The sequence below is a fragment of the Chrysochloris asiatica genome, unplaced genomic scaffold (assembly GCF_000296735.1).
Source record: "Chrysochloris asiatica unplaced genomic scaffold, ChrAsi1.0 scaffold00048, whole genome shotgun sequence".
NCBI lineage: Eukaryota > Metazoa > Chordata > Mammalia > Afrosoricida > Chrysochloridae > Chrysochloris > Chrysochloris asiatica.
The window spans coordinates 14,606,748-14,622,986 of record NW_006408566.1 but is presented as its reverse complement, the minus strand read 5'-3'; the positions used below and the strand labels follow the sequence as shown (position 1 = coordinate 14,622,986).

General features: G+C 38.8%; 1 protein-coding gene across 1 annotated transcript in view; it reads right to left on the bottom strand.

Annotated features, from left to right (window-relative positions):
- LOC102815069 (TM2 domain-containing protein 1-like) overlaps nt 1-16,239 on the bottom strand; it is an 81,525-nt gene that overhangs the window by 58,886 nt on the left and 6,400 nt on the right. Inside the window, exon 3 of the mRNA XM_006862481.1 lies at nt 4,700-4,808. Within this exon, the coding sequence (XP_006862543.1) occupies nt 4,700-4,808 (109 nt within the window). The remainder of the gene's footprint in view (nt 1-4,699; nt 4,809-16,239) is intronic.

The window sequence follows — 16,239 nt, the reverse complement described above, 5'->3', positions numbered from 1 at the left end:
AGGGGAGTGGTTAATCTTACAGTCCAGAAACAGAGGACCCTAAGACCATCAAGAGAGGAACACACAAGCAGAGTGCGGGACCTTATCCAGAGAAGCAGCAGCGCCAGACATGGAGGCAGAGATGGGGGCATGGAGAGGGGGAGTGGCTGAGGACTCTAGATTCATCAACTGAGAAGAGAAGGACTAAGAACTGGTGGCCAGGAGCAGACTTGCAGAATGTACCCTTTGGAGATGTAAATTATTATATATGCCTGAGTGGTTTTTTGTTGTTGTTGTTTGTTTTTTAAAAAAGCTAAAGTGGATAGAGAGAAACACTGTTAACTTATGGTACATGGAGGGGATTATAATCAATGTAATGAAACAAGGTATATGATTTGTTGAATGTAAAACTGATGATATGCCCTGTAAACTTTCACTCAATCCACAATAAAATCCTTAAATTAAAAAAAAAAAAGAAAGAAAGAATGGGAGGAAATGGATTGAATAAATAAGTATTAAACAACACTTTCAAGGCATTTTGTTGCAAAGAGGAGTAAAGAAGTGAGAGAGAAAGTCAGAGCTATTTTAACATCAATCGTGATGTTAGTCCTGTTTAAAATCCTTTAATAATGTTGCACTGTAGTCAAAATGAGAATGTTTGGGAACCGGGAGACATAGTAAGTGGTCCAGAGATAGGAAAGTGTGTGGAACCAACAAGAAATGAGTGATACACATTACTGGAGAGGCAGAGATAAGGCCAAGATCCTGTTTATGTTTCTTATATTCCTAGGATGTCAGATTTTATGCAGAGTGTCACCTCATCTACTTTGGAGTGGCATACCAGACTGGAAATAGAAAAATAACTTAAGAGGTTACATAGAAATTCAAGTTATAATCTAACAGACAGTAATGATGGAAGAGCAAAGCGAACATAGTTGGGAAATATTAAAAAGGCAGAAGCAACCAGAATAAACATAAAAAAGGAGAAGCCAATAAACACTCCAAAGTTTCTGGCTTAAAAAGCTGGGTAGAAATTTGATGAACTTGACCTTAACTCACAGATGTAATAGCACAACATGCCAACTGAGGGGGAAGGAGTCTTCAAACCAAGGATCAAACATATATCCTCAGTAAACAGGGCTGATAGGGATGGGCAACTCAGACATTGGCTACCTAAAATGGTGGGGCTATAATGGCACAAAGTGACTGGCTTAGAAGTTTTTAAGAGAGAGTTTAGTTTCAGAGTGTACGGGGGATGGTAGATTCCCCACTGAATAGTTTCCATCTTGTCTAGATGGGTCAAGTGAAAAGAGATGGGGATAGAATTCTTTTGATTTAACAGTGAGTAACTTATCATGCAATTGTCATAATTGTAAAGGTAGAAGATGTGTAACAAAAAGCAGGGAGTAGTTAATCTTACATTCCAGAAACAGAGGACCCCAGGACCAGTAGGAGGGAAGAGCATGAGTGGAACATGGGATCCTAACCAGAGAAGCAGCGACACCAGAGACGGAGGCAGAGGTGATGGCAATGGAGAGACAGGGCATCTGAGGACTCTAGACTCATGGAAAGAGAAAGGCTGTGTGCTGAGGGGCAGTGGGCTGGTTTGAAAAATGTGTCCTTTGATTATTTACATGATTGTATATTCCTGCATTTTTGTGTACATAAAAAAACGGGGATTGTTATCATTAAAAAGAAACAAGATGTGATTGGCTGAGTACAAAACTGGTGTTCTGCCATGTAGTCTATCCCTCAATTCACAATAAAAGCTTAGAAAAAAAAAAGAAGAGGCTGGGTAGAAACATGCATGGACCTTGAAAACACTGTACTGAATGAAGTTAGTCACAAAAAGGACAAACAGTGTATGATCTTACTTAAATATTTAGAATAGGCAAATGTATAGAGACCAAAGTTTACTAGTGGTTACCAAGAACAAGAGTTAGGAGGCATAGAGAAGCCACTGTTTTAGAAGCACTGAGTTTCTTTTATGGTGATGAAAAATTTGGCAAGGGATATTGGTGATGGTGTTGTACAACCTGATTAATATAACTGGCACCATGAAATTGTACACATGAAAAATGCTAAACTGGCAAAAGTGTTACATATACTCTCATAATTAAAATAAATAAATAAATAAACCCAAGGTGTCATTAAGGAAAAGATGACATTCAGTTTTGGACCTAAAAATATATAAAGGCTGACAGAAGTCAAAATGGCACATGCCTGAGACAGTGAAAAGGACCAAGAATATAATCTTAAGGATATCAAGATTTAAGGGATAAGCAAAGGAATAGGATTCAAAGGAAACAGAGGACTGTTATACACTAGAAGGCAAGGAAAGGAAGTATTTTAAGAAGAGACTAGTCAAATGCTACAGAAAGATTAAGATATGCACTGTAAATACCCATCTGATATAGTAACATATAACAAAGATCACTGGTAAATTTCAGTATGAGCAAAAGCCATACTGCCCTAGAAAAAGAAATTCATGAAAGATGAGTATTACAGAAACAGCTCTTTTAAGATCTTGGCTAGAAAAGGAAATAAAATTAGAAAAGCAATTATCTATATAAATAAATCTCTCTAATGAATAATCTAAAAATTGGTGCTTGGCTGAGACTGGGTAGTCATTCATCAAATCATTTCAGTTTTCCTTCTGTAATACAGCTAGACTACATTTCCTAGCCTACCTTACAGTTACATGCAGTTATGACTGAATTTTGCCCAAAAGAATAGGATAGAAGAATTATATGCCATTTCCATATCTGACCCATAAAGGTCCTTAGAAAATGTTTTCCCACCTGCTGGCTGAATGGGCTCCAAGGACTAGAGGAAGCAAAGCCACAAGATGAAATGAGTGCCTTGGTAGCCAGATATGGTTACCAGGCTTCGATATACTACCTAATGTTCATTCTTGCCATATTAAAGATGGTGTTTTCATTAAGTATCAACATACACAATTTGAAAAAGGATTTATGCTAATAGGAATAGGAAGATAATATGTGAACTGGAGAAAGGAAAACCAAAGAATAAGAATTTGTCAGTGGTCTTTATTCAGTAGTGTCTACAGGGGAGTAGATCACTGGCCAGATGTATTGAACACCCAGATAAACAAAAGGCTATATTCAGGTCATTTTAGTTTTGTGAGGCTTTCTGCTCCCACAAAGATGGATAGCCTCAGACACCCTATACAAGGCCACCATGAGACAGAACTGACTCCTTGGCACTTAACAACAACAACAATATCCATTAAAATTATCCATCAATCTAAATTCTCTTGTTCTGATTCAATGCATTCCAAGAAAATTCTATTCTGGAACTGTAGATTTGACTCTATGACAGGAATAAGTTAGCCTGTAGAGTTGGAATATCTGGTTTCCTTGAAGGTTCTATTTCCCATTATAATAGGCATCTATGTCTTACAAGCCTGCTTCTGAACAGTCCTACTGAGTCTAATCTACCCTGAGACACTGAAAGAAAAATAGAGAGTTCACTTGGTAATTAAGTAACAGACTATTGTGGTGGACCAACAAACGCAGTATGAACCTGGAAAGGTCCAACCTGAATGGCGAGTTATTCGCAACAGATGATTTTCTTAAATATTGTCATGACAGCTGAATTGGACAAACACTCAAAATATTTGCAGTTTGGAATGTTGAAGGTATAAATATCAATCCATAAATTTTAAACTGACTAAACCCTATCTAAGTATTTTGAAAATAATTCATTTTTACAATTTTACTTTCCTAATGAGACTGAACCAAAGAAGCTTAAGTAATGGGTTTCAATTGCACAGCAAGATAAAATCTAAAACCCCTTTTTAACTCAATTAAGTTGGATCAAAAGAAAAAAAAAAAAGACTCTAATAGTTCTTTCTAATAATTCTAATACAACTTGTTGTTGTTGTTAAGTGCCGTTGAGTCGGTACTGACATAGCAACCCTGTGTAGGACTTCTGAAGGGTGGCGGGTAGGTTTGAACCACCGACCTTGCGCAAAGTAGCCCAATGCATATCCACACTAGAATTAGAAATATCAAACAGAGTTTTATTTATTTTTATGATTACAATTGGGCTTAAAAGAAGTACCATCACATAAAATGCAACAATATACAATTATAAGGTAAAAACATAGTGCCAGTAATTAATAATAATGGATAAAATTATGTTTTAGTACAAAGTAAAATTTTTACTGTAACAGAAATCAAAAGCAAACTCAAAAGTTCTTTAAACAAAAAACATTCTTGGCAAGATAGCACTATTTGTCCTAATGTTCCAAATAGCTTTTGAATTCTTCATCTGCATCTAACACAAGAAGGAAATCAAGTTTTAAAAATGCCCTTAAGGATACAAATGATTAATAATAATCAGCACTCCTCTAATAAGATAAAAACAAAATTCCTATTGGCACTCTAGAACGCCCACAAATTTTGAAGACAAAATGTTGTCCACAATTCACTTGGTGGCATAAACTGATGTGAATTGGCATGACATGAGGTCATTTATACTCTGTCTTTATCTCAGCTCTATTAACAAAACAAAACAAAAAGCACACTTTAAACAGAGGTTTTCTAACACAAGCAAAAAGGTTAAATTCTATTAGTGCAGGATGTGCAGGATGTTCCCCACAAGTTAATTCTTTTTCTCTTCACGCCATGTAATCAAGATATCACACAGGCAAGTAATCAGCAAGGTTTAAATAAAACTTCAATAATGTACTTACACATTTCGGCAAGATATGGGCTTAAGAAAACCAATTTCGTTTCCAGTAAAATGTGTTTCATTGCCACTGTAATCCTTACAAGTTATGTTGGGCGCTGGAAAACATCGAACTTAGGTAGAAAATCAAGAAACCATTAGTATTTATAGTTATCATTGTCTGTAGAAACATATGCAACTTCCAAGACTAACAAAGTGCATAAGGAAATACAATGTTGTGACACATCACCTCCCCATAGAGCATGGTTTAATTTACATAGTTTTAATAGGAAAACTATTGTATACAAGTATTCATATATATAAGATGCTGTTGTTGTTATGTGCCATGGAGTTGGTTCCGACTCATAGCGACCCTGTACAGGGTTTCCGAGGCTGTAAATCTTCAAGGGAGCAGAAAGCCTCATCTTTCTCCCATGGAACAGCTGGTAGTTTCGAACTGCTGACCTTGAGGTTCACAGCCCGATTCGTAACCACTACGCTACCAGAGCTCCTTATATAAGATATAGGTAATATTATATACTGGTCTCTTAGTACCAAAGATAAGAATTGCCACACTGGGTTAGGCTGACAAAGGTGGCAAGGGAAGCACGACATACTGTTACTGCCCTTTACCTCATCTCAGGAGTTCCTGGGTAGAGCAAATGGTTAAAGTGCACCACTGATAGACAACGGTTGGGGACTGGAGTCTACCCAGAGCCACGTTGGTAGAAAGGCCTGGTGATCTCCTTCCAAAAACTCGGCCATTAAAAACCACATGACACACCATTAAGTTCTACTCTGACACAACTTAACAGCAACTGACATTCTACTTCATATCAAGGGTAAAGAACACTTGCTGAGTTGCACTATTTTAACATTATGTGAATTTCAATTTCCAGTACATAACAACTCTTATAAATAATGGCAGTCATAGATTAAGGTTCTTTTTATTTTTTTAAGATTTGATGTAGTAAATAATTTCAGTATTTAAAAATTGTGATCTTTACTCATACACCACATTATAATTAAGGTTTTGTATCAACTTGATTGGACCAGGATTCTTAGTGGCTTAGCAATTAAGATGTAGTATTCCCCACTATGAGCTCTGCAATGAATAAAGATCAGAATTGCAGGGTAAGTACAGGACTGCAAGGTCGGTTAGAACCACAAGGACAACAGTTCAAACTCACCTCGGAAATCACAGGATCACCATGAGTCAGAACCAACTCAATAGCACTTAAAAACAACAATCCCCCATGATGAGAATCTGCAATGAGTAGCAAACCAATTGAAAGGAAGTTTCCACTGGGGTGTGGCCTGCTTTCGATGTATCAGATACCAGGGCAAAGCTTGCTTTTTGCTGGGTCTGGATCTTGCATCTCCCTCAACATCCAACCGCAGATGCTTTGGACTTGAGCCAGCGGCCTGCGTTACTGCCTTATAATCCTGGGAATCATCAGTAGTCTGCCATCTTATTGCCCGACCTGACTGCCATCTGACCTGCCAATCTTGGGTTCATCAGCCTTGTAGCAGTGTGAGTCAGAAGCACCAGCCTGACATCTGACCCATGCTTGGAACTTGCCCACCTCTACCACTGTGTGAGCCATTTCCTTGATATAAATCTCTCTTTTTATATACATGTATAAGCTTCACTGGTTTGGATTCTCTAGAGAACCTAGCCTAAGAGACACCAGACGACATGATAAGAAGAAGAAGTAATACTTATAGAGCTTACTATATGCCAGGTGGACATTGACCTTAAGAATTTACAGCCAGACATCTAGACTGAGAATGACCTAGATTCTTATCTGAGCAATGACCCTTTCAGAACTCTGGATTCCATTTAGGTAAATTGACACTGAAATCATCCGATAGGACCACTGTGGGGATTTAAATAAGATATACATGATAAAAACCTTAAAAATAAAAAAGGAAATAAGATATAAAGTATTCAGTACAGGACATTGCATATAGTAGCTATTCAGTATATTAGAGTCTATAATGGTTAATGCTATATGTCAACTTGGTAGACAATGATACTTAGTGGTTTGGCAGATACTACATATCATCTTCCATTCTGTGAACTGATGAGTCGCCAATTTAGCAGAAAAGGGGGTTTCTTTGTGGGATGTGGCCTGCCTCCGGTATGTTAATGGATTTTCTGGCATCCAATCCTGTATTTTCTAGTCACCTAGCCTCTGATTCGTGGGATAAATCTACAAAAGTTCCTGGCCTGCCACCTAGCCTGCAGATTTTAGATTCACCAACCCCATGAGCCAGCAGAAGCCTGCAGCCTGTTGCCTGATCTGCAGATTTTGATTCATCAGCACCTATAATCATGTGAGTCAGTAGACGGTCTTCAGCCTGTTGCCTGACCTTCAGATTCGACATCTGCCAGTACCCACAACTGCATGAAGCATTTCTTCACAATTGAGTGAACCATTTCTTTGAGGTCAATTTCAACATAGAGAGATTCAATAAAACTGAGATATTTAACAACAGAAAAAGTAATAAAATGAAAGGGATAGGGAGAGTGGCAGAGTAATTATATTTAAAAAATTGAGCTAAGAGAAGATACTGTAAGTAAGCAACAAACTTAGCTCAAAGCTTCCTGATCGTTAAGGCAAAAAGCTTTACATAGCTGCAGTGGAGTAAGAAGAAGAAAGTGTACAAATTCACTTCTAAACAATTCAGGAACTTGGTTTACTTCATGATACAAGGGACACAAACAACATTAGAGTATGCGCTCAGTAATAATTGTTACAAATCAATAGAAAAGTTTTCCACAAGGCCATTTCTTAGAGTGACTCCAGACAAAAGCTAGGGCATGATGGTAGTGTCTACAAGCTACCATACAATTGGTATGTAGTTGTTTGGTATTCTGACTTGATACAGGGAATAAATTTATTTATGCTTTACTTTATATCGCTCATTAGCTAACATCTTAGGTCATGCATCTGAGAGAGCTATACTGTAGACAGTAGCACTGGTGGTGCTGTGGTTAAAGCACTCAGCTGTTTACTAGAAGGTGAGTAATTCAAGCTCACCAGCTACTCCACAGGAGAAAGATGTGGCAGTCTTCCATAAAGATTAGTCTTGAAAACCTACTGAGGCAGTTCTACTCTGACATATTGGGTTGCTGTCAAAATCACCTCAGTGGCAATAGGTTTGACTTTGTGTTGTTTTTGTTGTGTGCTGTTAAGTTGGTTCCGAATCATAGCAACCCTGTAGGGGGTTTCCAAGGCTGTAAATCTTTGGGGGAGCAGAAAGGCTCATCTTTCTCCTATGGAATGGTTGGTGGAGTCAAACTACTGATGTTTGGTTAGAAACCCAATGTGTAACCCACTATGCCACCTGGGACATTATATACAACCCAAAATAGAGTTTAGCAGCAAACATCTGAAATGCTAACATAGATTCTACATTACTGACTGAAAGGAGATCAGCAGGCACACCACCAGTTCTCAGCTGGGGGTAATTCTGCTCCTCAGGGAACATTTGGCAATGTCAAGAGACATTTTTCATTGTTGGGCTGCTAACCTCAAGGTCGGCAGTTCAAAACTACCAGCTGTTCCACCGGAGAAATATGAGGCTTTCTGCTCCCACAAAGATTTGCAGCCTCGGAAACCCTGTGCAGGGTCACTATGAGTCAGAACTGACTCCATAGTACTAACAACAACAACTGAAGACTACTACTGGTGCTGGCATTTAGGAGAGTAGAGACCACAGATGCTGCTAAACATTCTCCAATGCACAGGACAGTCTCTCTATAACAACAACAAAAAAATGTCAATACTTCCAAGGTTGCAAAATCTTGTTCTAGATCAGCAACCTTCAAATATTTTTGCTCACACACCTTTGAAAAAGATTTTTATAAAACTACGTACTGTCTCCCTCATGGCTCAGTTTTCAGCCAAATAATATATATACATGGAGTCTTGGTATGGCTCTGCAGGTTAATGTGCTGGGCTGCAAGGTCGGTTTGAACCACAAGATCGGCAGTTTAATCTCACCATTCCACTCCTTGGAAACCCTATATAATGTCATTATGAGTTGGAACCAACACAATGGCACTTAACAACAACAATATATATACAGGTCTCCAAGGAGTCCTAAGAAGCTCTGATACTGTAGTTGTTACAAGTTGGGCTGCTAACCTCCAGGTCAGCAATTGGAAAATACCAGCCATTCCACAGGAGAAAGAGCCATTCCACTGGAGAAAGATGAGGCTTTCTGCTCCCATAAAGATTTACAACCTTGGAAACCCTATACAGGGTCACTATGAGTCGGAACCGACTCCACGGGACACGACCACCACTACCACCTAAGAGTTCTGGTATGGCACTGCATGATAAGTACTGAACCTCAAGGTCGGTTTGAACTGCAAGGTCAGTGGTTCAAACTCACCAGCCACTCCTTGGAAACCCTTTACAGGGTCTCTATGAGTCAGAACCAACTCAACAACAAAAAAGGTGTAAAATAACACTTGGAAGGTATGTGATCCTTAGAACAGTCACCTATTCCAGAACAAAAGGGCAGCCTTCACCCAAGAATAAGGTTCGGAAGGCAGGAAGGGTTAAGAAAGGAGGACAGGTAGAAATGCCATGAGTGATATCACAGTGTAGGGACTGCAATCAATTACACAAAACTGACTATGTGTGCATTGTAGAATGTAAAACTGTTTGCCCTAGAAACCTTCACCCAATTCACAGTAAAAAGTCAAAACAATCAAAACGAGAAACCATATACTCTCTCACACATTTGACATGTAAAACTTCCATCATTTGATAAAACAAAGAAAAGTAATAAGGAAGCATAAACCAAAGGAGTAATAATCCACACGAACTACAGCCTCCTCTAAGATCAGACCTAGAAGGTGTGTGGCCACCATTACTGACCACTCTGACCAAGACCACAATGTTGTTGTTAAGTGCCATCGAGTCAGTTCTGACCCATAACGACTCTGTATAGGGTTTCCGAGGAACGGCTGGTGAGCTCGAACTGCTAATCTTACAGTTCAAACAGCTTTGCAGTCTGGTTCATTAACCTACAGCACCACACCAACACACCAAATAGAAGGCCCCAGTTAGAAGGGGGTGGAAAACAAAACAAAACAACAAAACCATAGAACATTGTTATGTGCTGTCGAATCGGTTCCAATTCATAGCAACCCTGTATAGCGTTTCTACGCTTTAAAAAAATCTTCACAGAACAGAAACCCTCATCTTTCCCCCACGGAGTAGCAGGCGGGCTCAAAACCATAGGTGTATCTAAGGAAAGGCCTAGCATCTACTTCTAAAAGATCACAACCACTGAAAGCCCTATGGATAACACTTCTACTCTGACACACTCGTGTCTATGAGTCAGATTTATCATTTCATTTGATACTTATTTTAAAAAACAAACAAAAACCTGTCATATAACAGGGCTAGTAAAATGATCTTTTTCCTTTTTATAAACAGAGATCCTAATAAATTGAATAAGTCAACCAAAGTTTTATAGATAGGTACTAGACTAATACTTATTACTCTTAATCAATATTATTGCCATCAAACCATAAATCCATGCTTACACTGATCTCAGGAACAAACAAAAACAAACAAATCAATATGACAAGATAATAAAGCCAGTTACCAAATAAATATTAACAGTTGCTATATGCCTTCGAATCAGTTCTGACTCACAGCAATTCTGTATATGGTTTCTGAGACATGCTGGTGGGTTTGAACTGCCAACCTTGAGGTTACCAGTCCAGTGCTAATCCTACAGCACACCAAGGCTCAGGTATTAACTCGTTATTAAGTGCTGTTGAGTCACTTCTGACTCATAGCAACCCTGTACAGCATTTCCGAGTTTAACGTGGCTGATGGGTTTGAATTGCTGACCTCTTAATTCTCAATCTAGTGCTTACCCTACAGCGCCACACAAGAGGTCCAAATATTAACTGCTGCTGCTGCTGTGTGCAGTGGAGTCAGTTCCGACTCATAGTGACCCTGCACAGGGTTTCCGAGGCTGTAAATCTTTACTGGAGCAGAACGCCTCATCTTTCTCCTGCGGAACAGCTGGTAGTTTCAAACTGCTGACCTTGTGGTTTGCAGCCCGATTCGTGACCAGTAGTAGACCAAAATTAAGCAGCATACTGTGAGACTGAAAAGTATTTACTTTCCAGTTCTCTTGTAAGAGGTTTGGTTTTGGACAAAATCTATGATTCAGATGGCATCAATTCAAGTCAAATACATTTTCAGTCTTCTCAATTATAAAAAGCCAACACTATGATTTTTAAATACAGGAAAGCTGTACAAAAATAATCACAAATACCGAGAAGTTTCACCTGGTGTGGTGCTGTGGGGTCAGCACTGGAATGCGAACCATAAAGTCAGCAGTTCAAACCCACCAGCTGATCCTTGGAAACCCTATACAGGGTCGCTATGAGTCAGAACCAACTTGACGGCACTTAACAACAACAACAAATATGTATGTGGGAGCTCTGATGGTGTAATGGGTTACACAGTCAGCAGTTTAAAATCACCAGTCACTCTGGGAGAAAGATGAGGCTTTCTGCTCCCATAAAGATTTACAGCCTCAAAAGCACTAAACAGGGTTGCTTTGAATTGGCACACATACAACAGCAAATAACAACAATATGTGTGTGTTTGTATATATAGAAATAGAGACATGCAGAGGTGAGCAAAAGTAGACAAAGGTAGAGCAATGATAAAATGCTAACAATTGATGATTCTGAGTAAAAGATATATGGATGTTCTTTATACTACCCTTATTCTTGCAACTTTTCTGTAACCTGAGAATTATCTCCAAATAAAAAAGTTAATCTACCACTCAGCAGTCAGTTTGTTGTACTGTGATGACTTATGTGTGGCTGTGATGCTGCTGGAAACAATGCCACTGTCACTTTAAATACTAACAGGCTCACCCATGGTGAGCGTGTTTCAGCAGAACTTACAAAGTAAGTCAGACTAGGAAGAAGGAGAGACAGACTGCTACTAAATGGTTAGCCATTGAAAACTTATGAATAACAGCCAAATAACTGACAGAATGTCCAACTGGAGGGCACTCCAAATACAACTAGGGAAGAGCTGCTTCCTCAAAGTAGAGCTGACCTTAATGATGTGGATGGAGCAAAGCTTTCAGGGCCTTCATTTGTTGCTGGGGCACTTATAATAAGAAAAAAAGAGCTGCAGAAATCCATTAATAACTGGAACGTGGGCTGTATGATACATAAATCTAGAAAAATTGGAAAATATTGAATGATGCAGGAAGCATCAAAAGATGGAAAGAAAAGAGAGTCACTGTATCAAAAAGAATTGGTCAGTGTTCAATCATTTCAAGAGGTACCATATGATCAAAAATCAATGATAATGAAGGAAGAAGTCCAAGGTGCACCTAAGGCATTGATGAAAAACAAGGCTCCGGGAATTCACGGAACAAAAACTGAAAATATTCAATGAACTGATGCACTGTTGGAGGCTCTCTCATATATACTAAGAAACTTGGAGGACAGCTATCTAGCCAATCCATTGGAAGAGGTCTTTATCTATGTCCATTCCAAAGAAAGGTGACCCAGTGGAATGAGGAAATCATCAAACGATATCATTTTGCTGAATATAATTTTTAAAAGGTTTGCAGCAGTACATCCAAAGGGAGCTGCCAGAAATTCAAGCTAGATTCAGAAAAGGATGTAGAATGAGGGATATCATTACTGATGCCAGGTGGATCTTGGATGAAAGCAGAGAATACCAGAAAGATGTTTACCTGTGCTTTATTGACTATGCAAAGACTTTTACTGTGTGAATCAAACTATGGACAGCACTGTGAAGAATGGGTATTCCAAAATATTTAATTGTACTCATGAGGAACCTGTACACAGACCAAGAGACAGTCATTTAAACTAAATAAGTGGATGCTGAATGGTTTAAAATCAGGCAAGGTGTTGTCAAGCTTGTATCCTTTCACCATAGTTATTCAATCTGTATGCTGAATAACTTAAATTAAATGAAGAATTTGACATAAGGATTGGAGGAAGATTCATTAACACCCATGATATGCAGATGATACAACTTTGTTTGTTGGAAGTGATGAGTACTTGAAATACTGATGAAGATCAAAGGCTATAGCCTTCAATACTGACTACATCTCAATCTAAAGAAAATGAAAATTCTCACAACTGGGCCAATAAATAATGTCATGATAAACATAGAACAGATTGAAGTTATCAAAAACTTCACTTTGATTAGTTCCACAATCGATCCTCATGGAAGCAGCAGTCAAGAAAGTAAAGGATATGTTCCATTAAGCAAATATGCTGTAAAGACCTCTTTAAAGTGTCAAAGAACAGAGATGTTAGTTTGAGGATTAAGGTTCACCTGACCCAAGCTAGGGTATTTTCAACTGCCTCATACGCATGTGAAAGTTGGACAATGAATAAACAAGACCATAGAAGAATCTATGCATCTAAATAATGGTTTTGGAGAAAAATATTAAAAGTACCCTGGTCTGTCAGACAAACAAATCTATCTTGGAAGAAACATAGTCTTTGTCTCATGCACTTCGAACACACTGCCAGAAGAGACCAGTCCTGGGCCAAGGACATCAAGCTTGGTAAAGTGGGTGGTTGGCGAAAAGGAGGAAGACCCCCAACAAAATGGATAACACCATGGGCTCAAATATAATAATCGTGAGGATGGTGCAGGACCAGGCAGTGTTTCATCTGTCACTATGTGTCAGAACTGACTCGATGTCACCTAACAACAAAAAGTTAACAAAATAAACCTTTGCAAAACCAATTTATCATGTTAGAAATAAGGACAGAGGCAATCCTTTTGGCCATGTTGTTGTTGTTGTCAGGTGCCATCGAGTCGGAACCGACTCATAGTGACCCCATGCACAGCAGAAGGAAACAATGTCCAATCCTGGGCCAACCTCACTACCACTGCCACACTTGAGTCCATCAATGCTGCCACCTGGCCAATCCATCTTGTTGGGGGTCACAGTCTTGATAAAAGATGATGAGGGGGATTCTGACATGTTGGATGGAGTCTCTGGGTGGTTGTAAATGGCTCACATGTTGAACTAAAGGTTGGAGGTTCAAGTCTACCCAATGGTACCTTGGAAGAAAGGCCTGAATATCTACTTTTGAAAAACCTATGGTACACAGTTCTACTCTGACATTAATGAATTACAGTCAACTCCATAGCAAATGGGTTCTGGCATGATGAAGAATACATTGCTTTTTGAGGTGTATTCAGTTTGTGAAAATTCAATTCAGTTAAATTTATATGTACTTTTTTATATACGTGGTGGTGGTGGTTATGTGCCATGAAGTGGGTTCCGACTCATAGTGACCCTGTACAGGGTTTCTGAGGCTGTGAATTTTGCGGGAGCAGAAAGCCTCATCTTTCTCCCACGGAACAGCTGGTAGTTTCGAACTGCTGACCTTGAGGTTCACAGCCCGATTCGTAACTACTACGCTACCAGAGCTCCTTTTTCATATACGAGGGGATGTCAAAAAGTTCATGACAATATGGAATTGAAAGATAATGAAAGTGCTCGTGAACTTGTTTAAGCCCCTTTTATAAATCTTATACTTCAATTTTAAAAGTTAAAAATAAAAGATCTTTTGTCAAAAGATACAAGCAAATTTTTCTGACAATGAAGTCGACATGTTTTTGTATTGAATTGATAGAAAAAGTGAAAACCGTTTACTTACATATGTTTATAAACCTAAAAAGAACACCTTGAGGCAGGGATTATGTCTTTTTTTTTTTTAATCTCATCTAAACATCTAAGCCTGCCTGCCACATACTGATTTCTAAATAAATAATGTACATGTCAACTTACATCAGGCTGAACTGGAACAATTTTAAGTTAATAAGGCATAGAAGAATTGATGCATTTGAGTAATGGTGTTTGAGACAAATATTAAAAGTACCCTGGACTTCCAGAAGAACAAACAAATCTGTGTTGGAAGAAATACAACCAGAGTGTTTCTTAGAAGCCAGGATGGTCAGATTTTGTCTCATAAACTTTGGACATGTTATCTCAGGAGGAACCAGTCCCTGGAGAAAGACATCATGCTTGGAAAAGTGGAGGATCAACAATAAAGAAGACCTCCAAGGGTATGGAATGACACAGTGGCAGCAGCAATAGACTCAGAAGTGTAACAATTGTGAGGAAGATGCAAGACTGGGCAGTCTTTCATTCTGTTGTGCATATGATCACTATGAGTCGGAACCAAATCGATGGCACCTAACTACAATAACATGTTTTAGTTCAATTTCCTTCACCTTTGATCTCAATTTCCTGCCACACCACCCCCAATACTCCCTTCTCTTAAAAAATATTAACTCCCATTTATCCCTACCTAAAAAGTATGATGGTAATAGTTGTATACAATGGAGTTGGTTCAAACACATAGCGACCAGAATGCATCAAAAGAAGATGGAAGGAATACACAATCACTGTACCAAAAAGCAACGGTGGATATTTAACCATTTCAAGAGATAGCATATAATCAAGAGCCAATGATCCTGAAGGACAAGTGCACTGAAGTCACTGGCAAAGAACAAGGCACCAGGAATTGATGGACTACAAACTGAAATCTTTCAACTAACTGATGAGGTACTGGAAGTACTCACTCATCTATGGCAAGATATTTGAAAGACAACTACCTGTCCAAGTTAATGGAAGAGATGTGTACTTGTGCCCATTCCAAACACAGGTGACCCAATGGAAGGCAGTAATCATCAGACATCACTGATCTCCCATGCAAATAAAGTTTTACTAAAGATAATGCAAAAACAGCTGCAACCATATATTGACAGAGAACTTCCAGAGGTTCAAGCCAGATTCAGAAGAGGATGTGGAACAAGGGATATCACTGCTGACATCAGATAAATCTTAGCTGAAGCAAAGAATACCAGAAAGATGTTTACCTGGGCTTTGGTGACTGCACAAAAGCTTTCGATAGTGTGGATCATGACAAGCTATGGACAATATTGCAAAGTTTGAGTATTCCGAAACACTTAATTGTGCTCATGAGGAGCCTGTACATAGAGCAAGATGCAGTTGTTCAAACAGAACAAGGGAACACTAAATGGTTTAAAATTAGGAAAGGTGTGTGCCAAGGTTATATTCTTTCACCATACTTATCCAATCTGTATGCTGAGCAAATAATCTAAGAAGCTTGATTGACTGAAGAAAAACATGGCATCAGGATTGGAGGAAGACTCATTAACAATCTGCAATATGCAGATGATACAACCTTACTTACTGAAAGCTGAGAGGACTTAAAATACTTACTGATGAAGAACAAAGACCACAGTCTTCGGTATGGTTTGCATCTCAATGTAAAGAATACAAAAATCCTCACTACTGGACCAATAAACAACACCCACATCAATGGAGAAGAGGTTGAAGTTATCTAAAACTTCAGTTTGCTCAGATCAACCATTAACACTCATAGAAGCAGCAGTCAAGAAATCAAACAATGTATTACATTGGGCAAATCTGCTGCACAAGACCTCTTTAAAGTGTTGAAGAGAAAAGACG